The sequence below is a fragment of the Camelina sativa genome, chromosome 4, assembly GCF_000633955.1.
Source record: "Camelina sativa cultivar DH55 chromosome 4, Cs, whole genome shotgun sequence".
NCBI lineage: Eukaryota > Viridiplantae > Streptophyta > Magnoliopsida > Brassicales > Brassicaceae > Camelina > Camelina sativa.
In genome coordinates, this window is record NC_025688.1 from 23,525,446 (window position 1) to 23,537,191 (window position 11,746).

At 37.2% G+C, this 11,746-nt stretch overlaps 2 protein-coding genes across 3 annotated transcripts; one reads left to right on the forward strand and one right to left on the reverse strand.

Moving 5' to 3' along the window:
• On the reverse strand, nucleotides 553-1,924 carry LOC104784219 (glutathione S-transferase T3-like). Its single transcript, XM_010509275.1, has 2 exons — nucleotides 1,023-1,924; nucleotides 553-766 (listed from the first exon to the last, which is right to left on the reverse strand). The coding sequence occupies exons 1-2, from the start codon at nucleotides 1,922-1,924 to the stop codon at nucleotides 553-555; spliced, it is 1,116 nt and encodes a 371-aa protein (XP_010507577.1).
• LOC104782062 lies at nucleotides 4,450-5,973 on the forward strand. Of its 2 annotated transcripts, none has more exons than XM_010506885.2 (4): nucleotides 4,450-4,985; nucleotides 5,160-5,270; nucleotides 5,436-5,516; nucleotides 5,614-5,973. In XM_010506885.2, exons 1-4 carry the CDS (start codon nucleotides 4,701-4,703, stop codon nucleotides 5,692-5,694), a joined length of 558 nt encoding a protein of 185 aa, XP_010505187.1. In that variant the 5' UTR covers nucleotides 4,450-4,700; the 3' UTR covers nucleotides 5,695-5,973. The 2 variants fall into 2 exon arrangements, with proteins under 2 accessions (XP_010505187.1, XP_010505188.1); XM_010506886.2 differs by having other exon boundaries at nucleotides 5,623-5,973.

An 11,746-nucleotide genomic window follows, 5' to 3' on the forward strand; every position in this document is an offset into this window, starting at 1 on the left:
GTTCCACAAACGTTCGTGGCCTTCTTCCCGTTGTCTATCGATATAAATACGTGGAGATTGTTCCTCCGGAATTTCATGAACAGCAGCTTCAAATTGATTACTAAATTGCTCTTGAAAAAATTTGTTCATACTATCATTATTTGGATCATAATGATAGTGAAATTTATTTGAAGAAGATGCCATAGCAAATAAGAAGAGAAAGAAGTATTTGAGAGGATGAGAAGGACTGAAATATTTAATTTTGGTTATAGAAGGAAATAACAAAGCTTGACGATGTTTGTGTTGGTGGAAGGAGCAAATGTTTCTCATCTCATATATACAAGTGATCAAACTAAAGTCCAAAGAAGGCAAAGACATAGCAAACATCACGGGTTCATTCACGAGTACATAGCGACATCACAGGTTCACTAAATAAAAATCCAAACATCACGGGTTTGGTAAACAACATCACAAAATAACCACCACACATCACGGGTTCACAAAACAACCACCACACATCACGGGTTTGGTAAACAACATCCGAAAGCAAACAACAACATCACGGGTTGATCATTACTTGAGCTGGTTCACTTGGTCAGTCAGCTGGATCACTCGGTCCTTGAGCTGGATCACTTGATCTTTGAGCTGGATCACAAGTACCTTGAGCTGGATCACTTGATCGTTGAGCTGGATCACTTGTTCGTTGAGCTGGTTCAGTTGAGATGGTTCCGGAGGATAGTAACAGGTCTCAGCCTCCTCTTCTGACTGCGTACTATAGTCTAATGGGCTGTTTATACCATAGTCATATTCACGGTCCATGACTTCTTAAACCTGAAACCGAAACACATATATAAGTTCATGAAAAACATATATAAAACATGGATTCACATATAGCATATTAACATTGATATGGATTCACCGATTCACATATAGCATATAACATATATCATATTAACATTGATTCAAACATCCGAGATTCGCTTAGACAACAAACAAGATGGACAAACATCCGCATACATAGCTAAAAAAAACATAGTTAAAACAGTTCCGCCATTAGCTTCTTCTTCAATGCTTTTTCATCTTCGTCTAGGGTTTCATTCTTGGAAATGAGAGTGTCAAGAATGGACATCTTCTGGAGTTGTTTCATGCCCTCTAAATCCTTCTGTTTTATCTCCCACATGTGACTAAACTCCGCAGATGGTGCAGCCTTCTCTTTGCCTTTGTTCCTTACTCTTTTCGTTGCCTTGATTCCCGCGGGTCTGCTCTCGTGCTCACCAACGACAGAACCCGTAGATGGTGCAGCTTCATCAGCTTTTCTCTTGTTAGAACTGGTTGTCTTCGGAGTGGGGTTCATAGCCTCGAGACTTGTCCATTTCTGTTCATAGCGTAGAACATTCCAAGCATACTCCATACCGAACTTCTTCTTGTACAGGTTAGTGTAGATTTGGTGAGCATTTTGTAAAACATCTAGATCGTTCATCCCACTAGCTCTCTCACTCTCTGCCTCTGCAAAAGCTCCACAGAACCTGCTCACTTCCTTACTGATTTTTTGCCACCTTTGTCTACAATGGTCAGGGCGCCTAGGCTGAGCACCATCACGGACATGACTACTTGTTTCGTAGTAGTCTCCTATACGGATCCAAAAGGACCCTGCCTTTTGCCCATTCCCAACTACTGCATCCTTCGATGTGTTTAACCAGCCGCTTATTAGGACTAAGTCATCTTGGGTGGACCATAGCCTTCTCTCCCTTCGCTGTTCTGCTGTCTCTTCTGTTTGACTAGGAGGTTGACTCGGCTGTGAACTCGGCTGTGAACTTGGTTGTGAACTAAAAGAAGGAATTTGAGAGGAACCAATGTTTACATTGGGAGCAAAGCTGTCATATGGGAAGTTAAGAAGGCTAAAGTAGGGTTGAGACTGATTGTTAGGAGTATTGTTTGATTCCATAGCAATCAGAATTAAACAAAGAAAAGATATTGTTCGAAGGTGGATGATAGAAGAGAAGTAAAAGTTATGATAGATTGGAAGAAAGAAGCCAACAAGAAGGATGATAGAAGAGAAGTAAAACAGCGTGAGAGATTGATAGAAGATTCGGATGTAGTATAGATCACTTAAGAAGGAAACAAGATGGAATTAAGAAACAAAGCGGTTGGACGTAAGATAGAGAACTTAAGAAGCCATCATTAAATCAAAAGTTAGGTGTTGTTAGGGAGTTTTAATTGTAAATAACAACAACCTACTTATGTCAAATCAGTAGTAAATAAAAGTCATTTACTATTTTTTCAAAGTAAATCATTCATAGATTTGGTAACTACTCAACTATATTTGTTAAAGCATTCATAAGTTACAAAGACTAGCCAAATCTAAGAGACATACAAACAAACCAAATGATAAAAGGTTAGATGGTGAGACATACAAACCAAAACAAAGAGACACTTAATTGACAACAACAATGTCTAACATCCGACACCACAAAACAATTTCCCTCATTACACAATCAAACCACAAATAACAAGCCACTACAATCACAATTAACAATTAACAAACCACTATTAACTACAATCAAATATAATCATTGAATAAACACTAATATCACAACTCAAATCAAGAAACCACACATGGGACTTACCTTTTACTTTCGAGCAACCGCAGGGTTCTTGAAGGATCCGATTCAACTTGCGCTAGTTAACCTCACCTACAAGCCTCCGAAACAAAGAAAATTCAATTTTAAAACATGAGGGTTATTGTTGATTCCAAATTCAAAATACAACTCTCGAAATTCAATCATAGATAAGTTCACTAAAATCGTATATTGATTAATCAAAATAAGATGAAACAAACCCTATGACAGATGAAACAAACCCTATGACACATGAGACAAATCCTATTCTAAACCGGGCAAACCTAATTAACAGATTTGAGATTAACCCTAAATCGATGAAACATCCAAGAAACAAAGAGTGAAAGAGGAAACGACGGAACTACCTTCTCTATATGGCCGGTCAAGAAGATGTCGACTTCACCTTCAAATCGCCGGACAGATCAATCGAAAAAAGAAGGGAATTGAATCGTGTAAGTCGGAGAAGTTATGTAAAGATCGACTGCTAGATGGAAGAGCTCTCGATTTTGGTGTTTCAATTGCCGGAAAACAAATCTTCGGCGGTGAATATGGAGAGAACGCGGCTTTCGCCGTTTTGGAGAAAAACACAAACCCTAGACTCGATTTCGCAGAAGGATGAGACAAATGAACATTTTTCTTCCTTTACAAAATGTCTCGACCAATCAGAATAGAAGAAAGAAAGGAGAACTGGGCTCTAGAACAGTTCTATCTCAAGACCAAAAAAATTGATCTAAGCCCACTATTCATTTTTTTATTGATTATTTTGGGTTTAGCACACCCCATCTGTTCCTCCTTTAAGGATGGCCTTAGGTATTCATGTTGGTCAATAAACGCTTAAATTCCTATGATTTATATCTAGTATACAATTTTTAATTTATACTATTAGTGAAAACTTGAAAGTAACTTAGCATCGATAAACCGTATATAATAATTAAAAGTTTATAACCACAGACTCAAAATTACCGTCGACCTCTTCTTAGTCTTAGCCTTAAAAATCTGACTAATTTGTAAAGGTATTTTGATGAGATGGAAAGTGTTTGAAATTATTGTATAAAGCTTATTAGAGTATTTGATGTATGAGTCGTCTCTCTTTGCTTTATAGTTTATACATCTACACAACACAACACTACAGCTATGACGATTAATTATTAAATCCAAATCACACAAAGTGTTTTAAAGATATTTTGGATTTTGGTTGTCCGTGAATCGATGAATGCGATGTCAAAAGAAAAACAAGGATATTTTTGGTTGTAAGACGGACGACTAAAGATTCATATATAGATACTAATAAAATTATATACTATTAGTCTGTTCCACAAAATTGATATTTTAAAATATTTTTTTATATTACAAAAATTGATGTTTTGTAAATTTTAAAAAGTAATCATTGAAATATTTAAAATTTTGAATTATTATTGGTTTAAAATTAAATAATATCTTTTTAGTTAAAGAAAAAAATATATTTAAATTCAGTAATGATTGTTTTCTTAAAATGTGTAAAAGAAATAAACGTTTACACATATGATTGGTTGGATATGATTGTCACTTGGCAGTTAGGTCATTTTCTTACCTTTGCTTATTCCAATAAATAAAACAGTCTGTAACATTAATTGTAATACGCCAATGCCCAAAATTCTTATTTTTAGTATAGTTTATACATTGGCACATTTTTTGCTTTTCCTTTACAGACAAAAAGATGTAATTTCCCACTTAAATAACATGAAAAAACCTTAAGACCGTATTTAAAAAAAAAAAAAAAAACATACGAATACAGAGAGAAAACAATAATGATTAGAAAGAATTAAGATTAGGTAAAATGGTGTAATTAAGGAATATAAATTAGATTGAAGAGCTTAGCTTTATTATACACCACCACCCCCACTAAAAATCGTCTCTTTCCGCCATTAAAACAACAAGGGAACACCTTCCTTCCTTCCCAAAAAAGCTTCAAACTTTCTCTAAACCCCCAAATCAGCAAAAATAGGGTTAATCGAAGAACCCCACCTTAATCCAACCGAGGAGGATTCGAGTTCCTGCTTTGGTTTAAGGAAGAAGAAGAAGAAGAGGAGCAAGTACCACAAGGAAGAGGAGAAGAAACCTAAGATGACTCAGAGTCAAACCAACGACGGACCTGTTTTGACGGTTGAAGAGTCAGCAGCTCCTCAGACTCAGACTCAGCAGAGCAACGATATGGTTCTTCATACGGGGAGTTTGAGTTTTAGTAGCCATATGTCGAGAGAAGACGAAGAGATGACTCGTTCTGCTCTTTCTGCGTTTAGGGCTAAAGAAGATGAGATTGAAAAGAGGAGGATGGAAGTTCGTGAACGGATCCAAGCTCAGTTGGGTCGGGTCGAACAAGAAACCAAACGTCTCTCTACTATTCGTGAGGTTTGTTTTCCTTCTAAAGCTTTAGTCTTTATAGTATAAAACCCTAGAAAGTTCGATGCTTTTGGTGTTGTTGCTCTGTTTTGGGGGTTTCAAGATCTAGCTAGGATTTGGCCCAAGTGTTATTGTTGGGGCAAAGATGTGATTTTTTTTTGGTGTTGGGGTCTCTTGTAACAGGAGCTTGAGTCTATGGCAGATCCTATGAGGAAAGAAGTCTCTGTTGTTCGTAAGAAGATTGATAGTGTTAACAAAGAACTCAAACCTTTAGGTTCCACTGTTCAAAAGAAGGTAACATATACACTATTTGATTTCATTGTCTCTACCATATCTGTATATGTATACAGACACAACACCAAAAGATTTGATAATTTATGCTATAACCAATTGAATCCCTAAACTTTAGCAATTGGGTTTGCTAGAAGACTAAACGATTTGTGTAATGAAATGAAACAGGAAAGGGAATACAAAGAAGCACTTGATACATTCAACGAGAAGAACAGAGAGAAAGTACAGCTGATAACCAAACTCATGGAGGTTAGTTCCGAGATCTCAATTAACTAAGTTGCTAATTTTGTTTAAATCCATCGCTTGTTATACATAAATGGTGTTTGTTATTTTTCTTTTTGGGGAGATGGAACAGTTGGTTGGAGAAAGCGAGAAGCTGAGGATGATTAAGCTGGAGGAGCTCAGCAAGAGCATAGAAACCGCATGAATGAAATGAAATGAAATGTGTTCAAGATGAAGAAAGAACTAATTGGTTCTTTTGTGTGATGCTGTACCTACCTAGTTTTTAATTTTCCATCTTGTGTTTGTATGTTTTTAAGATTTGTGGGTGTTTTTTTTTCTTATTGTTAGTCTTTTGGGAGGTTTGATTTGTAAAATTTGTGGGCTCTCTTATTTTTGATTAACCAAATTTAGGGATATGGGACAAATGGGGTGATTCTTAGGATACTCAAACTCATCATCATCACAGTGAATTTTTTTTTTTCTATCTGTATTATGTTTTGTATTTGTCTTTTGAAGAATTCATTTATTTTATTTTTCAAATTGTTTTATTATATTTGGCTTTTTAGTAAAGTTTCTTATCGTTGGCAAAGATGAAAAAAAAATGATTCTCGCGTGCGTTTTTGAAATCTAAAAAGCTGTCGGAACGGCAGAATCTCTTCAGTTGTTTATTTACATAATCCTTTCCGTTTATATATCAAACCATCGAAGTATACAAAACGGGAAAGACCAAGTTATATATTTATATATTTTAAAAACATATATATAACGTGAACACTGTCATTAAGTGAATATGACAAAGGTTTTAGATGACTTGGCCGAAATAATTATACTATTAATTTGGTTTTTTTTTTGGCTGAATCGTTCAACGAGAAGTAGCTTGGTCCGTTTGCTTATGAATCCTCACTTTTCAATTATAATCCCTAGATGCAAAAAGATCACTCGAAGATATAAGGAAACCCCAATGACCATGTTCAATTATAGTGTGGAGTAGAGAATCGAGAACGTTTAAGTGACAGTTGATGAATCACCATATATGGTTTCGGTATTTGAGGGGGATATTGTGAATTGGCGTTTTGATGATCATGAAATGATATTGTCATATAGTCCACATAATAGGCGGAAGTTGATCCCTGCGTTAATGTATTACCCGCCATTCGACTATTTAGTAAGCTAAAAGACGAGTAGTAGTAATTGATTGGTATAGCTGGAAGCCATATATTCTATCTCCAATGTACCTTAAGATGAATTTGAGCGCATTATAATGTGTTCCCACAGAGATCAAGAGGCATATTTGTTGCATGCTGGAAGCGATGTTACAACATAATTATGAAAGTGAGTTTTTTTTTTGTTGTTGCTAAATTGTAAATATTTCATTAAAAATGAAAAAAGTTTAGGTTACAATTCAAAGAATTGAAACCTATACATATGGTTTCATGGCAAAAAAAGGTGAAAAAACATGAAAGCATAATACGGTAATTAAACCACGTCTTCGGTCCATCTACTCAACCAAGGCAAGAAGTTTTGGGAACAAGATGAAGCGATGACATTTATGATGTCTTTCCCGAATGAATTGCAAAAGGAGAAGGGCTGATGCAAATTGTAAGACACCTTGTTACAACTAATAATTAGCTATAGAAACCTTTCGTAGGAGGCTCGAGACCAAGCCGTCAACGGTAAGACTCCAAAACATCGATCACAAACTCTCCCTGCGTTATGTGAGATTGTTTTTTCGTTTCAATCCATGAGCTTTCTCAGAACGGAACCTCATACGCCATAATGCAAAAGGTGCAAGCTCCCTCTAACCAAGTTCATCCTCGAAGTCAGCAGCTCAGAGCAAAATAAAACCATTCAATACTACACCATAAGCCAATAGCTCTACTAGCTTCTCTATAGCACAAATAAGACGCAAAGAAGAGGCGAGAACGCAAAGCAAAGCAATCTTCAAACATTGGCAATAACAATAGGAAGCCACACCATAAACATGCCTTGAACCAAACCAAATAAATTGGTATACCTACGAAGTTCTCAAAAGGAGAGAAAAGCTCTAGAATCTGTATAGCAAGATTAAGATATAAAAGCACTTTTTTTATTAGCTTTGAAAATCTCTCAAAACAAAGCCTCTCAATCTCTCTCTCACAAACTCATAGGTTTACCACACCTTGGCAACTCTATATATATAAAACCTCAAAGACACTTTTCCTAAAACGATTAGGAAACATAACTTATTTAGAAATCTCCTATAACACCAATATGTATATTTGAATATCTCTCAAATATACTTGCCTAATCATCCTTAACCATTGCTCAGTTAACTTCTTCCTCAAGCTTATCCAACATTCTCCCCCATAAGCTTGAAACTCTTCTTCATGACTTCTTGCACACCAACGTGAGCTCTCATTTCCTTGAACCTGTTATTCTCAAGCGCTTTTGTGAGAATGTCGGCTTTCTGCACAACTTAGGGAACATGTTCAACTGCAACCAGACCATTCTCGATACATTCTCTTATGAAATGGTAATACCGGTGAATGTGCTTGCTTCGTCTGTGGAAAACAGGATTCTTGGTGAGTGCGATAGCAGACTTGTTATCAACTCAAATTGTCACTGGTTCACTCTCGGTTCCACTGATCTCTGCAAACAGGTCTTGTAACCAGATTGCCTGCTTAGCTGCTTTAGTAGCGACCATAAATTCTGCTTCACAAGAAGAAAGAGCCACTACTTGTTGTTTTTGGGAGCACCATGTAATTGGACACTCATTGAAATAGAATATATGACCTGCAGTACTCTTTCCATCATCTAAATCCACACTGAGGCTGCTATCACTGAAACCTATCAAACCGGTTTTGTTTCCTTGCTTGAAGTAAAGACCGTGAGAAGATGTTCCTCGAAGATACCTTAATACTTGTTTTAACGCAACTCCATGTGATTCTCTAGGTTCCTGCAGATACCTACTCAAGACACCAACAAGATACGACAAATCAGGTCGTGTATGGAGCAAGTATCTAAAACACCCAACGATTCTTCGATAGTGTTTCTTATCAATCGGTTTTTCATGTCTTGCTTTTGAAAGTTCCAAACCAAACTCCATAGGAATAAGAACAGAATTGCAATCACTCATCCATGTCTCAGCAAGAATCTTCTTAACATAGCTTTCTTGTTTTAGCATGATTCCATCCTTATTCTGCAAAACTTCGATGCCAAGATAGTATGTAAGTTTTCCCAGATCGCTCATTTCAAATTTTCTTGCCATTCTTTCCTTGAAGTCAAATATCAGCTCAAAGTCAGAACCCGTTACTAGCAAATCATCCACATAGACAGCTACAATGAGAAGATGGTCCTGTTCTTTCTTCCTATAAACAGAAGGTTCCTTGGAACACTTTTCAAATTTCAATTCTAGGAGAATTTTATTCAGTTTAGTGTTCCATGCTCTAGGTGCCTGCTTTAATCCATAAAGAGTTTTATGTAGTTTGTAGACTTTCTCCTCCTCCTCTTGAGTAACAAAACCCTCAGGTTGAGAAACATATACATCTTCTCTTAATTCACCATGGAGAAATGCAGTCTTAACATCCAGATGATGTATCTCCCAACCACTTGAAGCTGCAAGAGCAATAATAAACTGTATTGTCTCGATCCTAGCTACAGGTGCAAACACTTCATCAAAATCAATCCCATGTCTCTGTACATAGCCTTTTGCCACCAGCCTCGCTTTGTACTTGTTTATGTTGTTATCGGAGTTGCGTTTCACCTTAAATACCCACTTTAAACCAATTGGTTTACATCCTAATGGAAGATCAACCAGACTCCATGTTTCGTTCTTGGTGATCGACACAATCTCCTCTTGACATGCATCTCTCCAAACTTTCTGCACTATTGCTTCTTCAAAACATGCAGGTTCTCCGTCGATGATAAGTAACAACTGTTCTCCCTCAAGTTCTGCTAGCAACACATAATCATTCAAGTAACTCGGCTTGTTGGTTTGTCTTCCTAATTTCCTCAAAACAGGTGCTGTTTGTATCGGTTGATCTTGTCTTTCAAACGATACTGGTTCGAGTTCTTCATCGGAAGAGTCTTCTTCTTCTAAGACATCCTCATTGTTCTCATTCTCTCCATTTTCCCCTGTTTCTGCATTCACTTCTTCTTCTCTAATTCCATTGTTCCCAAAAGTTCCAAAACTGAGAGTGAACATTCCTTAATCCATAGAAGATGCTTCTGAATTTCTCCACATCCAGCTTTTATTTTCATCAAACACAACATCCCTGCTAACAATGATCCTTTGACTGGCAGGATCGAGAAACCTATAAGCTTTAGAACCAGGTTTTGTACCTAGATTAACAAGCATTCTCGATCTGTCGTCTAACTTCTTTAGATGTGGAGTCTCGATTTTTGCAAAACAAATGCAACCAAACACACGAAGGTGTTTTACATTTGGCTTTTTCTTCTTAAAAACTTCATATGGTGTAAGATCTTCTAACACTCTTGTCCCCACTTTGTTGATAAGATAGGTTGAATGTCTCACCGCCTCTCCCCATAAGTAATTCGGCATGTTCATGTGTTTTAGGATGCTCCGAGTCATTCCTAATAACGTTCTGGTCCGTCTTTCTACTACACCATTTTGTTGAGGTGTGTAAGGTGCGGTAAGATGTCTAGTGATTCCTTCTTTTTCACATAACAGTTGAAATTCTTGAGATGCGAATTCTCCTCCTCTATCAGTTCGAAGTGTCTTGATAGTGCTTCCAGTTTCATGTTCGACCGAAGCTTTAAAGCTTTTGAACTTTTCAAACGCCTCACTCTTTTCTTTGAGAAGAATAGTCCACATATAACGGGAATAGTCGTCAATTAATACAAACATGTACGTCCTTTGTGCAGCTGTAGTCGGTGAAATAGGTCTACAGAGATCTCAATGAATGAGTTATAATACTTGCTTTGCTCGATAAGAGGTCCTTACTGGAAATGTTAACAAACTCGATGCACACGGTTCTCCACCTTTATGAGCATTTGATATTCCAGTAACCATGTTCTTTATCACCATCTTCTTAATAGTTTCAAAGTTGACATGTCCCAATCGAGCATGCCACTTACTTGTTTCGTTTGACCCTGCAATCTGCAGACACTTTGTGCTTTCGACCTCCAAATCTACCTTGTACAGTCTGTTTCTCGATCTTATAGCTCTCACTAGCAAGTTTCCTTCTCGATCATGCAGTGTTAAAAAATCTTCCCTCATTCGTACATCACAACCAGATTCAGTTGCTTGACCGAGACTGATGATATTGCTCTTAAGGTCTGGAATGTAGTAAACCTCTGCTAATATCTCTTGGTCTTCGTTCTTGGTTATAAACAAAATATAGCCTTTTCCCTTTATATCAACTAGTGAATCATCACCAAAGCGCACCTTTCCTGTGACCCTTGTGTCGATTGTACGGAACCATGCTTTGTTTCCTGTCATGTGGTAACTATCACCGTTATCAAGATACCACACTTTGTCTGAACTCGCATCAAGTTCTTTTGGCTTCACATTCTTCTCATTAAGATACACTACTTCATGCATCAAAAAAGATTCTGCCTCGTGAGTGTCCTCCTCTTCCTTCTCTTGTACTTCTTGAAGTTTGATTAGCTTAAGTAATCTGTCTGGGCACTCAGATGCATAATGTCCCAACTTGTCACACTGAAAACATGTTATCTTGGACTTATCCCTTGTTTGATAACCATATTCTCTTGGTTGATAACCAGAGCGTCCACCATTAAACCTTCCTCCGCGACTCCTTCCGCGGCCACGACCAAAACCTCTTCCTCTGCCTCCGTCATAGGTTTCTTGTAGTTGTGGAGCAGGTGCGTTTGTATACAGAAGCCTCCCTTGTCCTTCTTGTGAAACAACGTTTGCAAACATGAGTTTACCCTGGCCTTCTTGTGAATCTTCTTCTTATTGAATTCTTTCTTCATATGTTTTTAATCTCCCAACTATGTCTTCAAACGTAGTTGTGTTGAGATCACGAAATTGTTCAAGAGCTGCAATTATGTGTATGTGTTTTGCCCTAGGTAAACTCTTGAGGAACTTCTTAACAATTTTTGTTTCTTCAATCGTTTCTCCCAAAGATGCCGATTTACTTGATATTTCAGAGAGTTTACCTACAAAATCATCAATTGTGTCGATATCTTTCATCTTCAATCTATCAAATTTAGCTGAGCTTCTTTCACTCTGTAAGCACCAACGTTTCGCGATTTAATAGCATCCCAGACTGCTTTGGACTTCTCATGATTACCAA

Coding starts and splice junctions, on each gene's coding strand:
- LOC104784219 (XM_010509275.1), bottom strand. CDS start 1,924: ATGGAATCAAACAATACTCCTAACAATCAGTCTCAACCCTACTTTAGC. Junction 767..1,022: donor AAGAAGCTAATGGCGGAACT/GTTTTAACTATG, acceptor TGGTATAAACAG/CCCATTAGACTATAGTACGC.
- LOC104782062 (XM_010506885.2), top strand. CDS start 4,701: ATGACTCAGAGTCAAACCAACGACGGACCTGTTTTGACGGTTGAAGAG. Junction 4,986..5,159: donor GTCTCTCTACTATTCGTGAG/GTTTGTTTTCCT, acceptor CTCTTGTAACAG/GAGCTTGAGTCTATGGCAGA. Junction 5,517..5,613: donor TGATAACCAAACTCATGGAG/GTTAGTTCCGAG, acceptor CTTTTTGGGGAG/ATGGAACAGTTGGTTGGAGA.